Source organism: Myotis nattereri (assembly GCF_964212035.1).
Source record: "Myotis nattereri genome assembly, chromosome: 3".
Classification (NCBI taxonomy): Eukaryota; Metazoa; Chordata; class Mammalia; order Chiroptera; family Vespertilionidae; genus Myotis; species Myotis nattereri.
In genome coordinates this window covers 135,580,165-135,602,025 of record NC_138077.1, presented here as the reverse complement: position 1 = coordinate 135,602,025, position 21,861 = coordinate 135,580,165, and the positions used below count along the sequence as shown (strand labels likewise).

General features: G+C 54.4%; 2 protein-coding genes across 4 annotated transcripts in view; one reads left to right on the top strand and one right to left on the bottom strand.

The window, feature by feature from the left end:
* Positions 1 to 1,663, top strand: part of DTNBP1 (dystrobrevin binding protein 1) — a 148,745-nt gene extending 147,082 nt beyond the window's left edge. For all 3 annotated transcript variants that reach the window (XM_081087722.1, XM_081087720.1, XM_081087721.1), the window contains one exon: positions 1,284 to 1,663. In XM_081087722.1, the coding sequence (XP_080943848.1) occupies positions 1,284 to 1,501 (218 nt within the window). In that variant the 3' untranslated portion in view covers positions 1,502 to 1,663. The remainder of the gene's footprint in view (positions 1 to 1,283) is intronic.
* A 670-nt stretch (positions 1,664 to 2,333) lies between these two features.
* The window catches only part of JARID2 (jumonji and AT-rich interaction domain containing 2), a 285,665-nt gene continuing 266,137 nt past the window's right edge, over positions 2,334 to 21,861 (bottom strand). Inside the window, exons 10-19 of the mRNA XM_081087719.1 lie at positions 21,236 to 21,328; positions 18,019 to 18,137; positions 17,864 to 17,934; positions 17,053 to 17,167; positions 14,147 to 14,252; positions 12,974 to 13,156; positions 12,401 to 12,531; positions 11,183 to 11,366; positions 8,317 to 8,424; positions 2,334 to 4,250 (exon numbers count right to left, since the gene is read on the bottom strand). Coding sequence (XP_080943845.1) covers positions 4,068 to 4,250; positions 8,317 to 8,424; positions 11,183 to 11,366; positions 12,401 to 12,531; positions 12,974 to 13,156; positions 14,147 to 14,252; positions 17,053 to 17,167; positions 17,864 to 17,934; positions 18,019 to 18,137; positions 21,236 to 21,328 — 1,293 coding nt within the window. The 3' untranslated portion in view covers positions 2,334 to 4,067. The remainder of the gene's footprint in view (positions 4,251 to 8,316; positions 8,425 to 11,182; positions 11,367 to 12,400; positions 12,532 to 12,973; positions 13,157 to 14,146; positions 14,253 to 17,052; positions 17,168 to 17,863; positions 17,935 to 18,018; positions 18,138 to 21,235; positions 21,329 to 21,861) is intronic.

The window sequence follows — 21,861 nt, the reverse complement described above, 5'->3', positions numbered from 1 at the left end:
CACCCATTTCCACTCGCCTGTGCCTGGTCTCACAGTAGTGGGCAAATGAGACAGCTGTTCTGTCACGAATTTCTCAGAGACTTCTAGTGCTCTACCCACACACCATCTAAGAACAGGGCACTTTCTTAATTCCTGCTTTACCTCCTCTGTCTCAGAACTTGAGTTTAGTTTTTGTGGTTATTCCAAAGACTGGAATTTGGGGGAAGGTGGGAGATCGCCTGTGACTCACACACCTGGTGCTGGTCTGAACATGCATTTGTCATCTTTAACTCTCACCCCTTCATTCAGCTATTTATTTCACTTTTGTTGTGAGCAAGGACAAGGTATGTGTTCAGCATTTGGCTTATATTTTTAAAAACCGGAGCAACCCTGTGGGCACTTGCACTTCATGCCTTCCCAAACTTTCACATTTATTCAGCAAATATTTACTGAGGTTCCAAACCTATACATGGGCTCACTTCATTTTGAATTTCAGATCAGACCTTTGGGGATCTTCTTATACACAGAGTCATTACAGAACAAGCATTGCTGTTGTCTCATATACACACAGGGAAAGGCAAAGCGCAGGCCTCATGTGGCACCTGGGCCCTCCACAGTTTCGCCAGCACCATTTCCCACTGCCTGAGGTCAAGCCCTTTAGAGTTCTTGCCAGTTTGTTGTTTTCAACTTCTCCGTCCTCTTTTCCCAGCAAATCTGTGAGAACACAGTCGTCCCCAGGAGGGCAGCCCTATGCTGAGAGGCTGGGACACTGGACGTGGGAAGGAATGCTGGCCCCTTTCCCAGAGTCAAGAAGAGATTTAGAAACAGGGACTCCATCATCTGCATATGCTTTGGTTCCTTTAAGAACTTGACTCCCCATGAAATTGGAGAAATGCGAAAAAGATTGAGTTTTTCTCTTAGCATTACTTTCTCTGAATTACTACTTGCAAGGATATAGAGTAAATCTAGGTTATCAGAGTTATGGGGATGCTCCTCAAAGAAATGCAGGGAGCGCCCGAGGGCCTTCATCACAGTATTTCCCTGGACATGGTGGGAAGGGCTCAGGGTCTTCCCATCTGTCACAGGGGCAGAAGGATCGGTGCAGGCCCCTGGCTGCCTCGCCGATCACCTGGCTTAGCCTCTTCCAGGGACAGTTCCTGCACTGGCGTGGGAGTCTCCTTTGTAGCCCCAGCTCACCACAACAAAACACTGACACCTTTTTAATAGAGTGAGTTCAGACCACCATCTTCAGTAGCAGTTTTAAACTGTGATACTTTTATCACAGGGTTCTTCCTATTTTGCAGGGCCTGAATCAAATACTGGTCAGGATGAAATTACTCTCCCGGTTCCAAATCTCTCGGAATTACAAGCCCAGCCACCTTCTTTATCTTCCACCTGCACTGACCCAGCCGCCCAGGACTCCAGTGAAGGTGGGGAGTCCCCCGTCGTTCAGTCTGATGAGGAGGGAGTTGAAGTGGACACTGCCCTGGCCACTTTACACAGTGACGACAGCGACTCCTAAACCCGCATCGCACCCCGAGCACCGCTGAGAAGACCCAGCTGTGCAGAATCCCACTGAAGGCAGGCAGTTGACAGGGGCTCTTGATTGTCACACAATTGCCAGTAATTTCTGAGAAACTGACTGAAAGAAAAGCTAACAATAAAGTTTGAGGACTTTAACTGAGGGAGTCCATGGCCAGTTTGTACAGAAAGGCTTCCACACACATGCATCCTTCAGGCTTTAGGGGGCAGGAAGGGCAACTGGGGTCCACGCAGGCCACCAAGGAGCCCGCAGGGCTGGCGGGGCCGGGAAATGTGGTCTCCACGTGGCCTCAGCAAGAAAAGGACCTTCACAGACAGAAAACCCTGCTTCCTCCAAAACCTAACTGCAGTTAAACTCAGCGCTAACAAAAGTGGGTTTTTGTCACAAAATTATTAACAGTTCAACAGCTAACCCGCGTTAACAGCAGAGCACACATCTGGGTCCACAGGAAAACAAACCAAGCAGTATGCCGTTCTTACTCCTGACAAGGATGGGGTTTCCTGTCTGCATTCCTCACAGCCCGGCACCTGGCGAGAGGCGCCTCTCCCTCCCTCAGGATGAGGGAAGCCTCGCACCAGCCCCGGGGCGGCCCAGCCCTGTCCTTGCTGCTGCCAGTGGCCTCCGCAGGAAACAAGAGGCAAGAAGCAGGCATTTGGTTTTGCTCGAAGGGGATTCAAACCGCCAGCAGTAGAGGAAGGTGAGCCGAATCAGGCTGTGTTGTCTGCCACTCAGGCTGAGGGAGGACTCTTGCCCTCCACCCATTTACCGGAAAAGAAAGCTCATTTCATTCACTCATCTTCCACAAGACAAATGTCAAAAAAACTTCGTTTTTATTATTAAACCTTGTAGTACAAACCTGAAAAGTAAACAAAAAACTGGCAATAAACAACATGAAGTCTTCCCTCCCAAGGGAGGAGTGCAGAGCAGCGCTAATAAATTAAATGTCAAACTGTAAGCCATAGGCAGAAGTTTACTGTCAAAAAGAGGGAAAGTACACAGCAAGGCCATAAAAACCAGACAACCACATTGGAAAACACTTGACTCCGTTTATGTAACTGTTAAATATTCCAAAACAGTTCAGTCTCTGCAACAACAACCAACAAAGTGGATCACAGGACGTTCCTGACAGTCCCACTGGCAAGCTCAGTGCAGTATGGGTAGCTACGGGATCGATGAATCCAATTATGAAACAAAGAACAGCTTGTGAAAACAGTTTCCCTTCTTTATTCCACACATACTGTACACACAACTGGAGAAGGGCAACAGCTACTCCGTTATTATTTCTGTGTTGTTGTTCAGTGATGTAAGCAGCACTTATAAACGTTACAAGAAAAACCCTGTAAGCATCCAATCCAACCGATGAAGAAACTGAAATGTAAGGCTTTTCTTCATCTTGTCTTCTCACCCCCCTCCCCACGCCCACTGAGAAAAAGGCTCAAGTATTTAAAACAATTTACAGGCATATGTACAAAAGGATGGGATTCTTTTTTTTTTCTTTTTGTTACAACATGAAGAGAAAAATAGACAAGATGAGCACAAATGCATTTTCACATTCAAAAAGAACTGCAGACCTCCTAGTGGCTCTAAGTATGATCCTAAACGAAACAAATTTAACAAGAAGATTAATGCTGACTTGTGAGGTGTGAAACAAGCAGTGAGATGAGATGGAATGTTAGAAAGATTGCACGTCTATGACAAAGAAGCACTTACGGCTTCAATCACTTTTTTTTCATTTTCTTCCCTTAAGGATGCTATTGAAGGGTTTTTTGATAAAGTAGCCAACAGCACCAAAAAATAACAGAATGGATTTCCTAATGAAATCAGGCACAGGTTTCCGCACGGGACCCCTCCGAGACAGGCAGTCTTTTTCTTCTCTCTCTTCTTTTTTCCTTAGATGCATAGTGATGTGCTGGTAAGGAGAACCTCGTCACTCAAATCTCCTCATTTTGTCTATAGTTAGGAAACAATGTCCGCCTTCAGCTGCCACAACCGCCCAGAGAAACAAAATGGGGTTCTCCGATTTTAAAAGTTACAAACTCATCTTGCACATGACTGAAGAAAAGACAGCCAAAGTAAAGCCATTTCTTTTCAAGTTTCGTGTGTGTGTGTGTGTGTGTGTCCTACCCCTTTTCTCTCTAGAAAAATCTCACATGACTGAAAGTTTTAAAATTTGTTCTCCAAACTTCACCCTCTTCAAAAATGGGTTAAAAAAATCCTTTTTCCCCCAACAGTTACAAAAAAAAAAAAAAATCAAACAAAAAGGCTTTTGTCAGCCACAGGGGCGATACAAGTTAATACAGCCCCTCAAGGGTTTAAAACAGTGAGTATACGGCAGTTTCAAAAATCTGACTGCAGTATCTAGGTATTCTAAGTACAAAAAAAAAGTTCAAGAGTTTAATGCTAAAACAAAATTAGTTCTCTAAAACCAGAAGAAAATCTTCTTTAGAGCTAGTGCAAAGACAGCTTGTATCCTACAGCAAGTACTCCAAACTAGAATATAATAATTACAAAAAATAGATCTCAATCAGCCGCGGTGTGGGCAGCTTCAGGACGAGCTCGTTGCACTCCGGGAGGAGCTGGAGGACGCCAGCCGGGAGGGTGGCACGTCCACCGTTGCTCTCTTGCGGGGCCCCCTTTTTGGTGTCGGTTTACTGAGACAGTTCTCCATGCTGCCGTTCTTACCAGAGACCTTGCCACAGATCTGATTGACCAGGCTGATGATCTGTTCCTGTTGGAAGGAAGACAAGGCATTAAACCAGAAGAGTGCTGCCCCCAGAACCACACCAGGACCTTTGAGAGCAGAGCGGGCAGCGTGGCAGAGCCGCCAGTCATCCTCATCAGACCACATCAAATGCAGACTTCTGAGCGCTGCCCAAGGAGCGGGTTATAGGAAAGCTGGGGCAGACTTTAGGCATCAGGCCGAGTCTGAGATGCAGCAGGCTAGAGAAAGAGATAGGCCGAACAGTTCTGAGGATGCACCTAAAACATGCTTTCCGTCTTAGGGAGAACCCACTGCCACCTCACCTGACAGCCAGCACAGCACAGGCCAGGGTGCCTGTCACATCGCCTAACCTCCAGTTCCTGTCAGGGACCCAAGGGAGCCTGATCGCACCTCCTGGTGGCTGGAAGGCGTAGACAAACTAATATGCTAAAGCCTGAAATACATAGTCCTGTAACTACACAGTTTGCTATGTAATTGTTTCCTAAAAGCTGTTTCCCAATCTGGGTCTCCTCCTGGACTTGAGGTGCAGATTCCCTCACCACATAGCCCTGAGACAAACACGGCCAAACACATCAGCAGCCCACGGGGACCTCTGTGAGTGACCCCTGCAGCCTCGGAGTTCAGAGGTCAGCCAGCTGTCACCGGGCCCCACCTAGGAAGGGGAGGACTCAGCTCACCGCCTCCACAATGAGCATTTAGGGGAAAAGACCCATGGGCTTGAGGCCTCAGGTCGTCGCCCCGTGCTCGCTGGGTGGTGACACGGGCCTGAAGCTGCAGTTTGGCGACTCTGACACCCCAGCCTAGTTCACCTGGTCTCGCAAATGAATGCAAACACTTGTCTAGAAGCATCCCGTTGCTCCCTCCCCACACCCTCTGTGAAGGAGAGATGGCAAACAGAACACGCATTCTTATAATTCACTCGAGAGAACCAATTATCTGTTGGTATCAAAAATACATTACTTGTAACATAACTCAATCATCCAATTTTAAAAGAAACCACACGAAAACATCAAAATGTCGTGTAGCTCTGACATAACATTTTATGACACCTGCTGGGCCAGGGATGGAGGGAACCATGTGGCACAGGGAGCACAGGTGGCCACCCCTTTACTCACATAGAGGCCTGAGGGCCAGCCAGGTCCTGCCTGCCTCCGGCCTTCTGGAAGCAGCACCAGAAGGCTCCTCGTACAGAAATGAAAGGGTAAAAGGCAACGAGTGAGAAGTGTCTGAAGGGAGAGAGTTAAAGACGCCCTGGGAAGGGGCAGGGCTGGATATTGTGAAATACAATCTCTGGCCATTTGGACACTTAGACATAAACATGTAACAAGTGATAAATAGATGAGCTGTAAAACCCAGTGACATGGGACTAAAGCCACCTCCACAGCGTGAGGAAGCCCACACTTTGCCATGGCCCACGGCCTGGCCAGGGTTGTTTGCTGGGCTTCAACAAGAGCTTGTGGTGCTCTCAAAGCCATTTCCAAATCCAAACCAGGGCTAAAAATTCCGCAGCTAAACAGTTCAACTTCCCAACGGACTTGCAGAGTTCCATTTACTAAAATAAGCCAGGCCACTGGGAGCTCAGACGGCTTCAGAGCACCACCAACCAAGCTTTAGGCCAGTGATGGCGAACCTATGACACTCATTTTTTGGTTGATTTTTCTTTGTTAAATGGCATTTAAATATATAAAATAAATATCAAAAATATAAGTCTTTGTTTTACTATGGTTGCAAATATCAAAAAATGTCTATATGTGACACGGCACCAGAGTTAAGTTAGGGTTTTTCAAAATGCTGACACGCCGAGCTCAAAAGGTTCACCATCACTGCTGTAGACCAACAGGCCCCACGTGTGTGATTCTTCTTCTAGGGCCTCGGTCTCATCAAACCTCTCGCTACAAGATGGCTGGAGGTGGAAACGCCCACATTTTGGAGAGCTTCAGCATCACCATGGAGAAGCCCCACTGCTGCCGGCTGCACTCTGCCAGTTGTCAGACACCAGGGTTATTTTTAACTGTTCTAGAAGCCATTTGCTGTTAAAGTGATGGTGGAAGGGCAAAGTGGTTCCTGGCTTTGCCCAACATGCTCTTAAAAAGCCAAGATGCCAAGATCTATTTTCACCCTCCAATCTTATAACCGAGCCAAAGACTTGCACCAAACCTGCCCCACAGCTGGGCTCCCCCAGAGGCCCCCTCGCCACAGAGGCCTGTTGGGCGCCCAGGTGTGTGATGGCTTCGTGTGGTCACCTTCCACTGGATTAACCTCCGGGGAGCCTCAGGGGAGCAGAAGGGAGGCTCCAGGCAGGGCCCACGGCTGCACAGGTTGTGCCCTGTACATGGCTTGTGGCCCTGAGCACCATGCTGCAGTGAGGAGGACCACGCTGCAGAAGATGGCGGGCAAGGGCTGGGGGCAGGGCCCCCAGGTGGCAGCATGTGCAGCAGTGGGCCGGCCAGGATGGGGGACAGGTCCCCGTGGCAATCTGAGAGGGATCCTCAAGAAGGGCTCTGGGCCAGTCAGAAGTGAAAGGTGCCCTCTGAGGGGCAGAGCTGTGTGTTGCAGGAAGCATTTATGAGAAACTGCTGGAGGGGTGACAGCAGACAGAGGGACCCACGTGCTCGTTGCATTGGAGCCGAGAGCCTGGGAGCAGGGCTTCTCCTGCAGCCCCTCAGCTGAAGGAAGTGCACTCACCCACGGGAGTCGAATGGACTGTACATGCCAACCAGCTGGCACAGGAAGGGCCCCACATGGAGCGTCTCTGAGGCCGAGTGGGGTCTCAGTGAAGACACGCCTGGGGCACAGGGACCAGGGAGGGACGGGGAGTCCCACCCCGGCTCCTTCACTGAGGGCACAAGCACTGGCAGCGTGGGAACTGGCTGACCTGGGATTTACTTGGAGGTGGAGCCAACAGGACTTACAGAAACCGATGCACAGTGGGAGGGAAAGGCTCTCTCCCCAAGGTAGCCGAGGCCCGAGGCTGAGGGCAGAGCCTGGTCCCTGCTGGATGCAATTCTCTGCCAGGCATGGAGCCTGGGGAGCTCTGAGAGCTGCCCCGCCATCAGGTGCCACAGCCTGCTGCCCGCTGTGTGCTCTGACCTGAGGTTAGGTGCCTGCTGCCAAAGCACCATGATGCAGCCACAGCCGCCCCTGCCCCCGCTGGCAGTGCTGCCAGGGTATAATGGTCAGTGTATGTGTGAGGTATCAAACCAAGCATGGGGGGGGGGGGGGGGGCAGTGATGGCGAACCTATGACACGCGTGTCAGAGGTGACACGCGAACTCATTTTTTGGTTGATTTTTCTTTGTTAAATGGCAGAAATCCCTTCCAAGCCCTGCCAGCTGCACGGTCCAGGAAGGGCCACCAACCCAGACTCAGCGCATGGGCCACGGCCAGGAGGGCTCCTCTGCCCTGGCCCCGAGACCCTGAGTCGGGCTTCTCTGAGAACACAGCCACAGGCTTGCTTTTGAGGCCCTCCCAGCAGCCACAGCTGGGATATCACCGGTCCAGGCGGCTCAGGGCCTGGAAGGAGGAAGGAAAGGCCCTCCCGCTGCCATCAGCGCGGGAACAGGTGCTGCAGTTGGGGTCTGTCCTGTGATGGATGGGCACAGGCAGCCCACGGTCCCCCATTTCCTTAGCCCAGCCAGCCAGTGCGGCACAGGGGACAGCACCAGATCTTGAAACCACGTCCCTTATAAATGGAGGGAGGCCTGGTGGCCAGGAATGCTGACTGAGATGCTGCCAGGGCTCGATGGGGAGGTGTGCACAGGCCCACGTACAAAGCTACAGCGACGTGGAGGAGAAAACTGGAATGAAACCACGTTTGGGAAAGAGAAATTTCCAGTTTCAGTTCCTGGGTTTCTCCAGGTCAGACGACCTCACAATCCCCCATCTTAGGACAGAGTTACTTTCCCACAGAGCCCAGCCTGAGCACCAGGAAGAAGCATGGGGGATGCACCTGGTCTCGGGCCGTGTCCAACTGGCTCAAGTTGGGTGCTGAGAGGCCTGCCCGTCCCTACAGTAAATGAGGGCAGGCGACACAACGGCCATCCCCTGCAGGGCCCCCACGTGGCGGCACTGACCTCATCGTAGCGGTACATCAGCTTCAGCCCTCGGCAGGACTTCTGCTTCTCCACGTGGCGCAGGGCACACTCCAGGCAGAACACCACGTTCTCGTTCTCCTGAACCACCTGCAAGGAAGACGCCCCTGAGGTGCTGACGGGGATCGTGGCACTGCTGCCGGGACGTGCCCGGGAGGGACTGGAAGGGGGAGGAACCAGGAACCAGGGACGGCCTGTCCTGACATCTGCTGTCCACGCTAAGGAGTGTGCATCTCTCACAGGGAGTTAATGGGGGGAATCACCTGCAGCACGGTCTTCAACGACGCTGTGGAAACGAGTAACGACTGTCTCCGAGTTGCACCTAAGGTGCCTCGAGTTTCCCCGATTCCTGCTGCACTTGCCTGAGAGGTTCTAGGTGCCGTTAGGCGGGGAAGATGGGATAAAGTACTGATGCTTGTTTAGAAGCTCGCACATTCTGAGACCTTTTTGTTCAAAACTACCCTGGCAGGCACAGCGGTGCCAGCTCGGAGGGAGCAGGCCCAGGACATCCCCGCAGCTCCGTCAGTCCAGCCGGGCACGTGGGAGCTGTCCTGCACCCCAGCCCCTGGCCAGACGCCAACCAGCACAGTCTTGATCCTCTGCCACCCAGACAGGCCCCTCCTGCCACACCCACAAGAGCCTCCAGCGGCCGTGTGAGAGCCCACGCCAGACCCCACGGCCACACAGAGCACGTGCGGCAGCACGTGGACAGGCCTGACCCACCACAGACAGCACGGGCGACCTGGACCCGTGGGGCAAGGAGAAAGGACAGCTGCCTGGTTTGTGGGGGTTCCCACCCCCCACTCCAACTTCTAGTCCTGTTCTCATTCTGTGTTTAAAATTAAAAGGCAATGCTGCCCTAAGCCACAAGATGCAAGCCCGGGGCTCCTGTCTCCACTGCTTCTGGGCAAAGAGGCGAACACAAGCTGGAGGAGCAAAGAGGTGACACTGGCAGAAATGCATCACCTTTAAAGACATGGCTAGCGGTGGGGACGGACAGAAATGCCCAGTTACTAGGCGTCCAAGCAATGAAAACTGTAAATACAAGTAAAACCTGTTTTTACCTTTGAATTTAGAACACATGCTTTATAACATTCAGGCTGATAAATGCCTGGTGACAACTCTCAAGGTACAGGCTTCTGAAAGTGTGCAAATGGGCCCCGGGAGCGGACCAGTGCCACACACGGAGGTCCAGCAGGGTCGCTCACGCTCACAGGAGTAAGGCAGCTATTATTCCCCTGGGAACAATCCATGCCAGAGCGAGGAATGAACACAGACCTCGAGGACTTTGTGAGTGACCTTCACAAATGTGGGCACAGACAGACTAGTTAGAAGACATGTGGTTGTTATGCACTGAGTTATATCCACCCAGTTCACAGGCTGCCGTCTTGACCCCAGTAGCTTAGAATGTGATGATTTGTAGAAGGGCCTGGAAAGAGGTGATTAAGGTAAAATGAGGTTTTAAGTGTGGGGTCCAGTCCAATATGACGTATGTTCTTACAAGAAGAAATTAGGACACAGATATGCAGAGGGAAGACCAGGGGAGGAACTGGGAGAAGGGGGCACCTACAAGCCAAGGAAGAGAGAGGCCTTAGAAGGAACCAACCCTGCTGACACCTGGGTCTTGGATGCCCAGCCTCTGCCATGGTGCTGAAATAAGTGTCTTTGTTTGAGCCCCCAGTCTGTGGTATTTGCCACAGGAGCCCCAACAAACTAATATAGCAGTTTCTCTCCTTCTTTCAGAGTTCTGACCTCCCTGATGTTACAAAGAGCATATGATTCAACTGGGACTGGCTGTGTGGCCCATCTCTTCTGTGGGGCAGCTGGGTGGGAGCCAGGCACATGGGTGAGCAATGCAGTCAGACCTGACACACTTGCTGTTCTGCGTCTAGGCACGAGGGCCTCATGTGAGGGTGTTGGTGCCATGCTGGCAGGGGGTGAGCACTTACTTTCTAAGCTCCTCTTTCTGGAGGAAGAATGCACACAGGAGAGGAGGGAAGAGGGCACCAACACTGGAGACCACCAGTGCCAGGCTGAGGTGTGTGGTGGGGAGCACCTGGAGTGGGAGCTGGGGCACCCACATGCTTGTGTCAGGGCAGCTGCCCAGTGGGAAGGGAGAGATGAGCTACCCCAGCCCAGCTATCCACTAAGCCAAGTTCTGCCAGGCCCCTCTGGCCTGGGATGGGCGGGTAACCCACCCACACAATCACAGGTGAGGCTCAGGCGGAGCAGCCCCAAGCTCTCGGACACTGTGGGAACAAACCCGAAAGAATGGAAGGGAGACGGGGGCTGCGCTGGGAGGCGGAGGGGCAGGAGGAAGAGCTGGCTCAGAAGCGGGGGGGCTGGGGACGGGACAGTGTTGCTGAAGAGAAACATTCGTTTTAACTGAAGACAGCTTTCAGAGTCCTGAGGACAATGAGACAGGTCATGGAGGTGAATGGAAACTGGGGAAAAGCCAAGGTTAGATGAGGTCCTACATCAACTTAGGCAGCAGAGTGGGGGCAGCTCAGCCCCTCACCAGGGGACACCAAGGGAAGCCTGGGGACGGGGGTGACAGGGGAGGGTGTGAGGGAGGCCCTCTGCCTGCCGACACGAAGCCACACGTGCGGAGAGACCTGTGGAGGAGGACGGGCAGAGCAGAGCCCACCCGCCCTCGGTCCCTTTGACCTGGTTGCTGAGGATGAGGCGCTGACCCCTAGAGGTCAGGACCCTGGCCCGGGTGGGCAGGAGGTCCAAGGGCGGGCCTCTTGACAGGCTTCCTGCAGCGGGCAGCCCCTCTGTGGGCAGGCCCAGCGCGCAGGCACAGGCGGGAGTCGGCAGGGGTCCCAGGCAGGGCCCGCAGGCTCACCATGGACAGGTAGCACAGATGCTGGCAGATCTGACACCTCCTCTCTGAGGTCTCCAACTGCAGCCACTTTCGAGGCTTTTTCTTCCCATCCACCACAGTGCTGCTGCTGTCGTGGCTGCCGTAGCGGGCGGAGGAGTGCAGGCCGGCCTCGAACAGTTGCCTCCGCTGCCGCAGCTCCGTATCCCTGTCCAAACACAACACAAGCACCGGGCCCTTAGGAGGCTGAGCACTGCGCCTGGCCGTCCCTCCCCTTCAAAGGGAGCATGCTGTGCCCCAGGCAACTGCCCCCCCCCCCCCCCAGTCCGGGTGCACCTTCCTGTCAGAGGAGGGCGGTGAGAAGTACATGCTCGCCTTCCCAAGGCCCCCAAATGAGGACCCGTGTTCTTCAGTCAAAAGGTTAGACAACCCCCCAGCTTCCAAGGCTACTCTAACAACTGGGCTCTGCCTAACAGGAGCGCCACACACCAGGACACACATGGCAAACCCCTCACTGCTACCTAAGAGGGCCCTGCCCCTTCGCTCCGAGCCAAGAACGGATGTAACAAACTATTTGCTGGTTTTGTCATCAAAGGTTCGACCAACACGAGTCGAAATCCATGTGCTGTCCGTCAGCACTACCGACCGAGTCTCTCCCCTGGGAGGGAGAGATCACGAAGCTACATGGTGGGAAAAGAGAAGAGGGTTACACAGGAAGCCAAGCAAAGGGTGGCACTTCTCCTCAGCATCTGCCCTGATCAGCTTCAACCTCGGGAGAGCTCCTTCGACCGCTGCGGGATGGAAGCTGGGTGTGGGCCTCAACACGGGACAGGCCAGCCACACACAGGCGCTGGGGCTGATGCCAGCTGCAGAGTGGTGCCTCACACACGCATCCTGAGCAGGTTGGCCAGAAGACCGAGTGAGGCCTCTCCACGCCCACCCTAACCTCTAGAAAGGAGGCTGTGGCCACCATGTCCTCCCTGGCAACGTGCTGCCAGGATCCGAGGTGCCCGGGCCTCAGAGCCACCTCCTGGTCACTCCCACAGAGGAATAACCTTTGGCATCAGCACCTCAGGAAATTCTGACTCCAAATAGCAAACATAAAAACAGAAGAGGAAATTTAAATTAAAAAGTAAATAAAAATAAAAAAAAACACACCCAAAAGGTTTCACCCATCTAGCCAAGCCCCAGTGGGGCCTGGCGCCCTGGCCTCGACCCAGGGCGGGAACAGGGTCTGGTTACCTGAGCTCGTCCAGAAGGGCCGAGATGGTACTGAGAGTGGGGCCGTTCTCCTTTTTTGCTTCCGCCTGTGCAATCTGGTAGAGTAACTTCTCCATGGAAAACGGCTTCGCTATATGGCGGCGCTTCATTTCCTGCAAGAAGCGGTCACATCCCTTTAGGGTGGGCAGGCTTTTTCTTTACGGGGCAGAGGGTGCAATCTCGATTCTAAAATTTTGGACTTCAAAGCAGTGAAACTCGTACAACAATCCTGTCTGCCTGTGGGAAAGGCACCAGGGACCAGCAAACGCCCCTGCTGTGCCACCAGCCACTGGGCAGGGGCCCGTGCGTGACGATGGGGGAGACTTCCCCACGGCCAGTGTCTACCTGAAGTGCCGTCAGTCGGCCCCCCAGCGTACGGTGCGCCCACAATGGGACTCAGAATCTCTCTTGATACAAATAAACCCGACAGATCTTCTTTCCTAGGAAAACCTCTCTGCCACCTCTTAGAAACATTTTCTAAAATTACAGCCATCTAAAAAGGGACGGGCAGCACAGGGACGTGGGCGTGGCTGCGCATGCGCATCGCCTGCCTACCTTGGCCGTCTCGAAGCCCATGCTTGTCCACTGGGTGGTGGCAAAGTGCACGGTCTCAGAGACGCTGTAGCCGCAGCACACTTTAGACACAAAGGATCCTGGGAAGCAGACGACGAACTGGCCGCTCTGCTGCACGGTCCTGTGCACCTTGATGCCCTCTTTGCACAGCACCTCTGGGGAGATCTGGGGAGCAGGTCAGGGCTGAGACACACTCCGCAGGACGCACTCGTGGCCACGCTCCCGCCCCCACTGCCCTCCCACTGCCCCGGCCGGCCCAGCAGGAGGGGGACATGCACACCTGCCCTCCAGGCGGGGCCTCGGGAGTTAAGGGGCCTCTTCATGAGGAGACAGATTAGATTTGGTATTGGAGACTTTTTGTTTCTCCTTTAAAAAGGAAAGATGCCAACCTAATTAGAAGAAAGATCTAAACTGATACTGGACCAAGAGTGACAACAGAGCCACCCAGATGTGCGGCCACTATGAGAACACAGCCCTACAGCCACATCAGAGCCTTTCCCGTCCCCACCCAGCAGTGACAGGAGTGGGAATGGGAAAAATCCTCCATCTGCAGAGCCAGGCAGAGCCACAGAGGTACAGCCTGGGGGCCTTCGAACCTGTACCCTAGAGGGGCTGCTGCTCGGCTTCTCTGAGCCAGACCAGGGGCCCAGGGAGGGGTCAGCGTGGCCAGAGGGGCCTGAGCTCCGGTGTCCGAACACGAGGCTAAAAGGACTCCCAGGAGCTCAACAGCCTCGTGACTTCCTGAAATGGGATCAGAAGCCTTTGTGCCCATCCCTGTGAGGTGGAGGGTTTCTGCTCTGTTGTCCAGTCATCCAGGTGCCCAGCAGGTGGGAATAGCAGTACCAACAGACCCCAGTGCCCACCCAAAAGCAGGACCCACCTCGCCACACACCCCCGTCTCCACACACAAAACCAGCCCTGCGACAGATTCCAAGGCCACGGCGCACGTGCCCCACGTCCTGTGCAATCTGAGGAAAGCACCTGTTTGGTGTCCAGAGAAGAGGAAGGACATCTAGTTTGGATGACGCTGTGAGGATTCATTTTGCGTTGTCCTCTGTGCCTCTGAAAGGCAGGCCAGCCAAGAGGGTGACTGACAAACAGCCCTGCCTACCCCGCGCCCAGGCCGGTGCCAGCACAGGCAGGAGCTGCACATACCATGACGTTGCTCTCCAGCATCTGCAGCCCTGGGGTCCCGTTGGCTTGCAGCAGGGTGTGCACCACGTCCTCGAGCTTGCTCTCCTCCTCAGCAGGAATGCAATACCTGATGTTGGGAGACAAGGCAGAGACTGGACCAGGACCCTGCCTGGGGAGCCTGGGCTGGGCCCACCCTGCATCCTCCCTCGGACAAATGAGCAAACGTGGGCCTGGGCAGCAGCCTCAGGTGCAGAAGGGAGACTGGGATCGGGGAGGTGCCCGGCTCGGTGACTGGCACCGTGGTTCTCAGGCCACACCCACCCCACTCCCAGGCAACACTGCTGCTTCCGACCAGCATAGCACAGCATGCTCATCTTTTATGCAGATCTGACCTATACATGAGCCAGAAAACCTTCAAATCAAAAACAGATGTTTAAAACCCCATATAAATCAGACCCAGGCACATCTGCAGACTCAATTAGCCTCCCGTGAGAGCGCCAAGGCTGCGTCTCATCCCCGGGCTGGCACCTGACACTGGTCTGTAACAGGAGGCGCTGCAGAACTAAGACTCGGTGCTGGAATACGCGGTTCCCTCGGCTCTCCAACCCGGGCCACCTCGTGAGAGCCTGGCACAGCTCAAGCTCCTGGCCCCAGAGCCGTGGGCTGGGTGGCCGGAAAGGCAGGACAACCCCTCAGTTCTCCAAACACAGGAAAAGTTGGGGGAAGGAGCCCTGCCTGTGCACATGCTGGCTCATGCCTGCGCATGGGCCGACGCGGCCGCTGTGCACTTATGGAATGAGAGGAGGCGGCACCGGGTCGCAGGCCTGCCCCACCGAGGCAGCTGGGCGTGCCAGAACCCAGCCAGCCGAGGATCAGCTGGCGAAACACACAGAAAACCAACCCACACAGGCCTGCATCATGCAGACTGAGGGACGGCTGGGAGCCGAGCGGTGGAGGCAGCTGCAGGGTGAGGCTCGGGACAGCACAGACCCCAGAGCACAGCTACAGAGCGACAGGGAAGATGGTGGGGGAAGGGCGAGGATGTCGGCAGACCTGAGCTGCCAGGAATGTCTGGAACCTGACTGCGGCTACGGAGAGTGGGGGAATTACTGCTGGTGTCCCCAGAAGGGGACACCTACCTGTGAAAATCCAGGGGCCAGGCAGTCGGCGTGCATAAGGCAGGTGTGCCAGGCCTCCTCCAGGCCCTCCCTTCTGTCTCCCGCGCCCATAGGGGCCAGCAGGCTGCGGCGGGACACCTGCTGAGTGGACCTGGGCAAGGTGACCTCTCCGAGTACAGCCCACCCTCCATCCCTGAGTCCTGACAGGACCTGGGGCTGCAGAGCACATGCAGCCACTGGCCCAGGGGCAGCCAGGTCAGGGGCAGCAGCTCTGGTGCAGTTGTGACGCTGCCCAGCTCCGGTCACTCTGGGCAGCCACCCAGCTCTCAGGCCCAGTTCCAACCTGGCACCTTCCCCCAGGCCCGCAGGCAGGCCTGCTCTCGGCTGCGCTGAGGTGTCTGTGATGAAATCCTTCACTTGGAGGCCAAATCCTGTTTCAGTTGCCACATGGAATGGTTTTTATTATGTTCGTGTTATTTCAATGCCAACATATTCTGTTACTGATTTGTGATTTAAACCCAGGGTTTCTAACCAAAATCAGATGTTTTACAAAAAACCGCAACCCATAAAGTTCTCCAATCACATCCCGGCCTCCTCTTTATTCCCCCTCAATGACGGGCAGGGGTTCGTGTTCAGGAAGTCCACAGACTCCCATTTCCCTTCCTCTAACCCAACCTTCACCCGAGGGGCCGGCAGGGGTGCTGGCTCAGGTTGCAGGTCTGGGGGGACTCCCCGAACCCCACACCAGGCCTGCGCTGTCCACAGAAGCTTCCCCACGGAAACGACATGGAGGGCACAGGGGCTCCGGGAAGGGGCCACACCCTCTCCCAGTCCCAGTAGCCACCCTCGCCCTGGACAACACAGCTGCACGTACTCTGCCCAAAGCCTCCACAAGCCAGCAGCCACTCACAGACCAACCGCAGGTGCTGAGACCACCCTCCCTGGCACACAGGCTCCCAGGAGGCCCGCAGGTCCTGCTCACATCAATACCAACCACCACTTCCTACAGTGTAGCCGGGACGCAGGGGCACCACAATGAGGCCGCTGCAGACCTGGCTCCTCAGAGCGCGGACGGTAGTGCTGAGGCTGTTTGTTTTCGTAAAGAAGCCTCATCACCCGTGAGGACAATAAGCAGTCAGTGCAGGATGAACGTGAGGCTGGTAGACTGTCAGACAACAAGACGTCTGATTATTTGCAGTAATTTCCCATCTGCCACCTAAATAAAGGAACCGAAAAGCCAGCCAGGGATCAGACCTGGATGGAGGTGACAGTCAGGCTCCAGGTGGGCACCGAGCAGGCAGCTTCCCACAAAACAGACAGATGTGTCCAGGGGAGACAACATGTGTGCCTGACACAGCAAGAACTCCATTTCCCATAAGACCTGCTCTCCCCGCAGCCGTCGGGGGGGTTGGGAGGCTCTGCAGAGACACTCAAAACGATTGCTCACGAGGCCAGAGAGGGAACAGAAGGCGTGCCTGACACCACCCACCTGTCCCACTGTGATTCCCTTCCTGTTTCTCAGACTTAGTATGAAACAAACACTTGGAAACCAACAACAAAAAGTCATATCCTAGAAGAAAAATCAAATAGAAATAGGCAACTGACAAAAAATGGGAACATAAATGAGCATATGAAGTGATGCTTATCACCAGAGCAACTTAAAACGTTCCCTGCCACTTCCAGCCCCTCCAATGGAGGCAGGAAATCCCAAGCTGGGAGCTCTGACAGGGAGCTGGGACACAGGAAAGCAGCTCTGGGAGGCTCTCCACGCCCTCACCTCCCGCCCGCCCCCAGGGCCAGCACACTCACCAAATGCAGTCAGCACCAGTGTGTAAGTAGTCGATGTAGGGAAGGTGGTTTTGGTCTCGAGACCAGCATGAGGTAGAAAAGACCATGCCAATATTTAGCCAGGGAATTGTCACTCCTAAAACACAAAGGGAGAAAGCAGCAACAATGTCTGAGTAACAGCTATTAGAATCACTATTTTATTCCCAAATAGGAGAAAGAAAGAAAGAAATGGGATTCAAAACCAGCCAGGCAAAGCCCAGTAAGAAGGAACTTGCTCTTCCTGCTTGCTGCACAGAAGCCAGGCTGAGATGGGCACGCTACAAACAGCAGTGGAAGGGCAGCTTACTCCACAAGTCGGGCAGCACGATGCCCCAGGGAACGTGACCATGATGACTGCTGGGGTCATCAATAACCAGCAGCCATGGGCTGGGCCCCAAGGCTGAGAACGGGACACCAGACCCGACTCGTGTCCGGAGAGGCCCTGAGCACTCGCCTCCATGGGGCGTGGAGGGTCCCAGGCTTCAGTGACCGGAGGCCCCAGGACACCTGGCTTTCCAAATGCCTGCGTAGAACCTCCCACTGAGGAGCCTGCACTAGTCCTGAGGGGGCAAGACTTCTGCTCCGAAAACACCAATTCAAGGTGAAAAGATGGCCACTGAGCACCTGCCAGCTTCTAGATGCTGTGACTTGGTCCACCTTTCCACATATTTACGGATTTCAATTATGGCCCCATTTCTTTCTTTCCTGCAAATCAGTGTCTTGAATCTAAAGACTCTGCACCGGAAGCCCCCGTCCCTTTCCAGCTCCAGCTCCCGACGGACGTGGGACTCACCGGGCACAGCACCGAGGTGGCGCAGGATGGACCCTGTGTTATTGGGGAGGACGGTGAGGTTCCATCCATGCCTGCAGAAGAAAGAGGGGCATCACAAGGCTGGCGAGAAGAGCACCATCTAGTCCCCAAAATGCAGACAACAGATCCAACTCTACCTTGAAAACGGTTCTGACTTCCCCACGGGGAACCCGCTGCCGTGCGTGTTGGTGTCCACCTTGCCGCAGTGCACCGCCACATGGCAGTCCTTCTCCTCCACGAGCCTCCAGTACTCTTGCTGCAGGGAGAGCGAAGGGTCAGCACAGCTCACCCACCAGCACTGACACTAGTGCACGAGGAAGGAGCGTCACAGGACAGCCCCAACAGAGCACGGAGTGGGACGGCGATGCTCGAATGACCTCTGCAGGCAGGTCCCAGAACTGAGGGCAGGGACCCCAACAGACCAACGCACACGCATTCATGGCAGCCTCATGCACCTCAGTTGAAACGTGGACGTAAGCCGTGTCCACACAGATGGACGGACAGGCCTGAGGAGGTGGTCCATACAAAGGCCTGCTCTTCAGCCTTCAAAGGAAGGACAGACTGACACGTGCCAGATGACCCACCTTGAAGACACCAGTGCCCAGGGAAATAAGCCAGTCACACAGGACAAATACCGCACGGTTCGGCTTCCACGAGGTACCGAGAACAGTCAGAATTTCAGACCGAAGGCAGGATGGCAACTGCCAGGGGCTGGGGACGGAGTCACAGGAAGTTATTGCATAATGGGAACAGAGTTTCAGTTCTGCTAGATGAACAGCATTTTGGAGATGGATGGTGATGGTGATTGCACAATGTGAATGTACTTACACTGCTGAACTGTACACTTAAAAATGGTTAAGATGGTAAAGTTAAGGCTATCATAATAAAAATTATTTAAATGAAAGGGTATAGGAAATGAAATGATACAGAGGCAGAGGACATGCCACTGTGGTCCTCAGACTGCAGTAAACGCAGCCTCCACTCCAGCACCGCAACAGACGCACCTCACACGCGTCCCAGAACCAGCCGTCCTGACCTCTACGAAGAGCAAAGCCCACACTCACCCAGCTGTACCCACGCCAACTGACTCAGATGGAGGTGGTGGGTACAGCGGCCGGTGCAAAATGCTGCCCTTGTAACTAACCTATTGAGTGTGGCAGGAACGCGTTTTACTAACAGGTGAGCAGACGTGCCCAGATTACCTTTAGGCAACTCCCACATTCAGAGACACTTTTCATTTCGTTTCAATTATCAATCTAGAAGGGCAGCATCGCTTCCCTAATCCTGACAAAGCCCATTTAGCGGGAACCACCTTTCAAGGAGGAAGCCTAACCAATAACCACAGGTCAGCTCAGGGCAGTGCTGCCCGTGTAACACTGCAGAAGGGGAGGGCACTGCACAGGCGGGGATGGGAGCTGCAGGTGCCCACAGCACTGTGCAACTTCTACAGAGAGGGGCCAGCTGGCGGCGTCAAAGGCCCCCAGCCAGAGGTTCTCAACCTGTGGGTCGCGACCCCTTTGGCGGTCGAACGACCCTTTCACAGGGGTCGCCTAAGACCATCCTGCATATCAGATATTTACATTATGAGTCATAACAGTAGCAACATGACAGTTATGAAGTAGCAACGAAAATAACTTTATGGTTGGGTCACAACATGAGGAACTGTATTTAAAGGGCCAGAAGGTTGAGAACCACCGCCCCAAGCCAAGAATAAATCAACATCATTAAATGCCTGGATTCCTTAAACAGAGGTCCTCAAAACGTGAGGAAGGAAGGGGTAGTCTGGCTGATGGGACTGGTGACAGTCGGGCCCTGCCAGCGGGTATCAGACTGACAGCAGCCTCTCGTAGGTGAGTATCGCTGAGGGAGGAAGGGACCTGCTGCTACATGGGGGACACTCCACTTGCTGAGCACTGGCCAGGAAGGTGAGCCTTCTTTGAAGGAGTGAGAAGCTAGACAACCTCAGACAAAAAGTTTGGATTTTAGCAATTATTTCTATTGTGTTTAGATATTATGTAACTGCTAAAGCAAAAGCCAAACTTCCAGAGAGAACGAATTCTCAAGTAGGAAACTAAAATAAGCCAAGCTTTCCTCGTGCTACGGGTGGTAATAAAAACTGCACCTTCACAGACGCCCGCCCACAAGGATGGACGTTGTGCAACAAAGGCCTCTTTTTCCAAAGAGCCACGTTCCTTTCTTCTGACGTGCCTGCCACACAGGCCATGAGCACTTTGCAAGCAACTGTGTGGCCACGTGTCCCCGAACCGGGCCAGCTGACACTGCGGTTGACGGAATGTGGCGTGGGCGAGGCCAAGGCTGGGGGATGGGGCGGCGGTCAGGCCACAGCATGGCGTTCCAAGGCAGCACCCAGAGCACAGAGCTCAGCGTGTGCCCAGCAGCAGAGACCCAGGCCCAAAGGGAAGCCAACGGTGCTGAAGGCAGACACGGAAACCACCAAGCCCAGAAACGGCCCGAGGCTCAAGTGGAACCTGCTGAGCTTCTGATGGTGACAGCAACGGTGCGGCATCACATGTCCCCGATGGAGGGGGCCCGGTGTCCTGGTGTGGCCTAGACTGTCCTGCAAATCCCACTCCCAGGAAAACCTGGTCAAATCAGGATGGCTGGGCCCGAGGTCAGCCTGGGTTCACCCAGGAGAAGTGGCATCCATCCCTGAGAACAACCAGACGTGGTCTGGAGCCATGGGACCAACTCAGGCTGCAGTCCACACAACGGCTCCCGCTCACAGCTGCCCTACAAGTGCTGGAAGTTCGGTGTCTCCCTGACAGCACTGCGTGCTGCCGAGGGCTGCCGATGCCAGCGGCTGGCAGTTCTCAGCCACTCAGCTGGGCACTGGCCAAGGGGAGGCAACTAGAAGACAGGGTCTCAGTTCTGGAGAACCTTGCACAAAACTCCCCTAATTGGTCTGGGCACGGAGGTGCTCACTGTCTTTCCAACCTCACACTAACTCAGAACAGAGTTGGCAGAACACAAAAATGGCACTCTGCCAGTCCCGCTAAATAAAACGGGGGAGAAGGCACAGCAGAGCTATGGTTTCAAGGAATTCCAAACATTCTCCTGCATAACAGACACCCAGAGGGCGGGGAGGAGCGGCCAGCGGGGGGACGCCCAGCTCACCCCTGGCTTCCGCCTCTGGTTGGGGTAAAACAGGGACAAGCCGGGAAGAAGCTCTCTCTTCATTCTACCTTTTTTGAGTCTGAGGAAATTTAGATGAACAAGAGTAAAAACTTTCAGCTGCCCCAGTACAGGGAAAGAAGTCAACCACTCAAGTCCTCTCAGGCTGCCAGGCCCCAGGAGGGCCGGGCCCCACACGCGGGCAGCAGGAGCTCAGCTCACCTCAATTTCAGCTGGCGCAGGCTCCTTGCTGAAGCACATGTTCATGATGTTTCTTGCTGTTCGATAAAAGGTTGTTAAAGAAACAGACCTTCCCTGGAAGGAAAACAAAAACAGTTGAGTCTAAGCCCACATCGGGCTGGCCCTACCACGGGCTCTGCTGGCACCCCCAACCCCCCCCCCCCCCCCCCCCCCGCCTGGGTGGCTGGTGCCAAAGTTAGCAGCACAAGCAAAGGAATGAGGTCACACTGCCTTTGCAGCGCTAGGAGCAAACAGACCTGGCATCTGGAGGCAATGGGCTGTGCCCCGGGAGGCCGCGGGGTCAGCTTTCACTTTTTGGAGAAACGGGTATGAATGGAAAAGGAGGCAGAATTCCTGTTACCCATGTGAGGGAAGGATAAAGGCTGTGGGCCAGTGCAGAAACGAACAGCAATAAGACAACCCAGAAGAGAAGCCTGGGGGATCTTCAGAGACAGAAACTTGGGGCCCCAAGGGTCCTCACCACATGAAAAGCAGCCAGACACGCAACCTCACCTCGTGGGTCTGAGGGGGACAGACGTACCCTGGTGACTCTTGCTGTCCCACTCCCACCTCCTTTAGCACACAGCTCTGTTCTTGTTTGGGAGTCC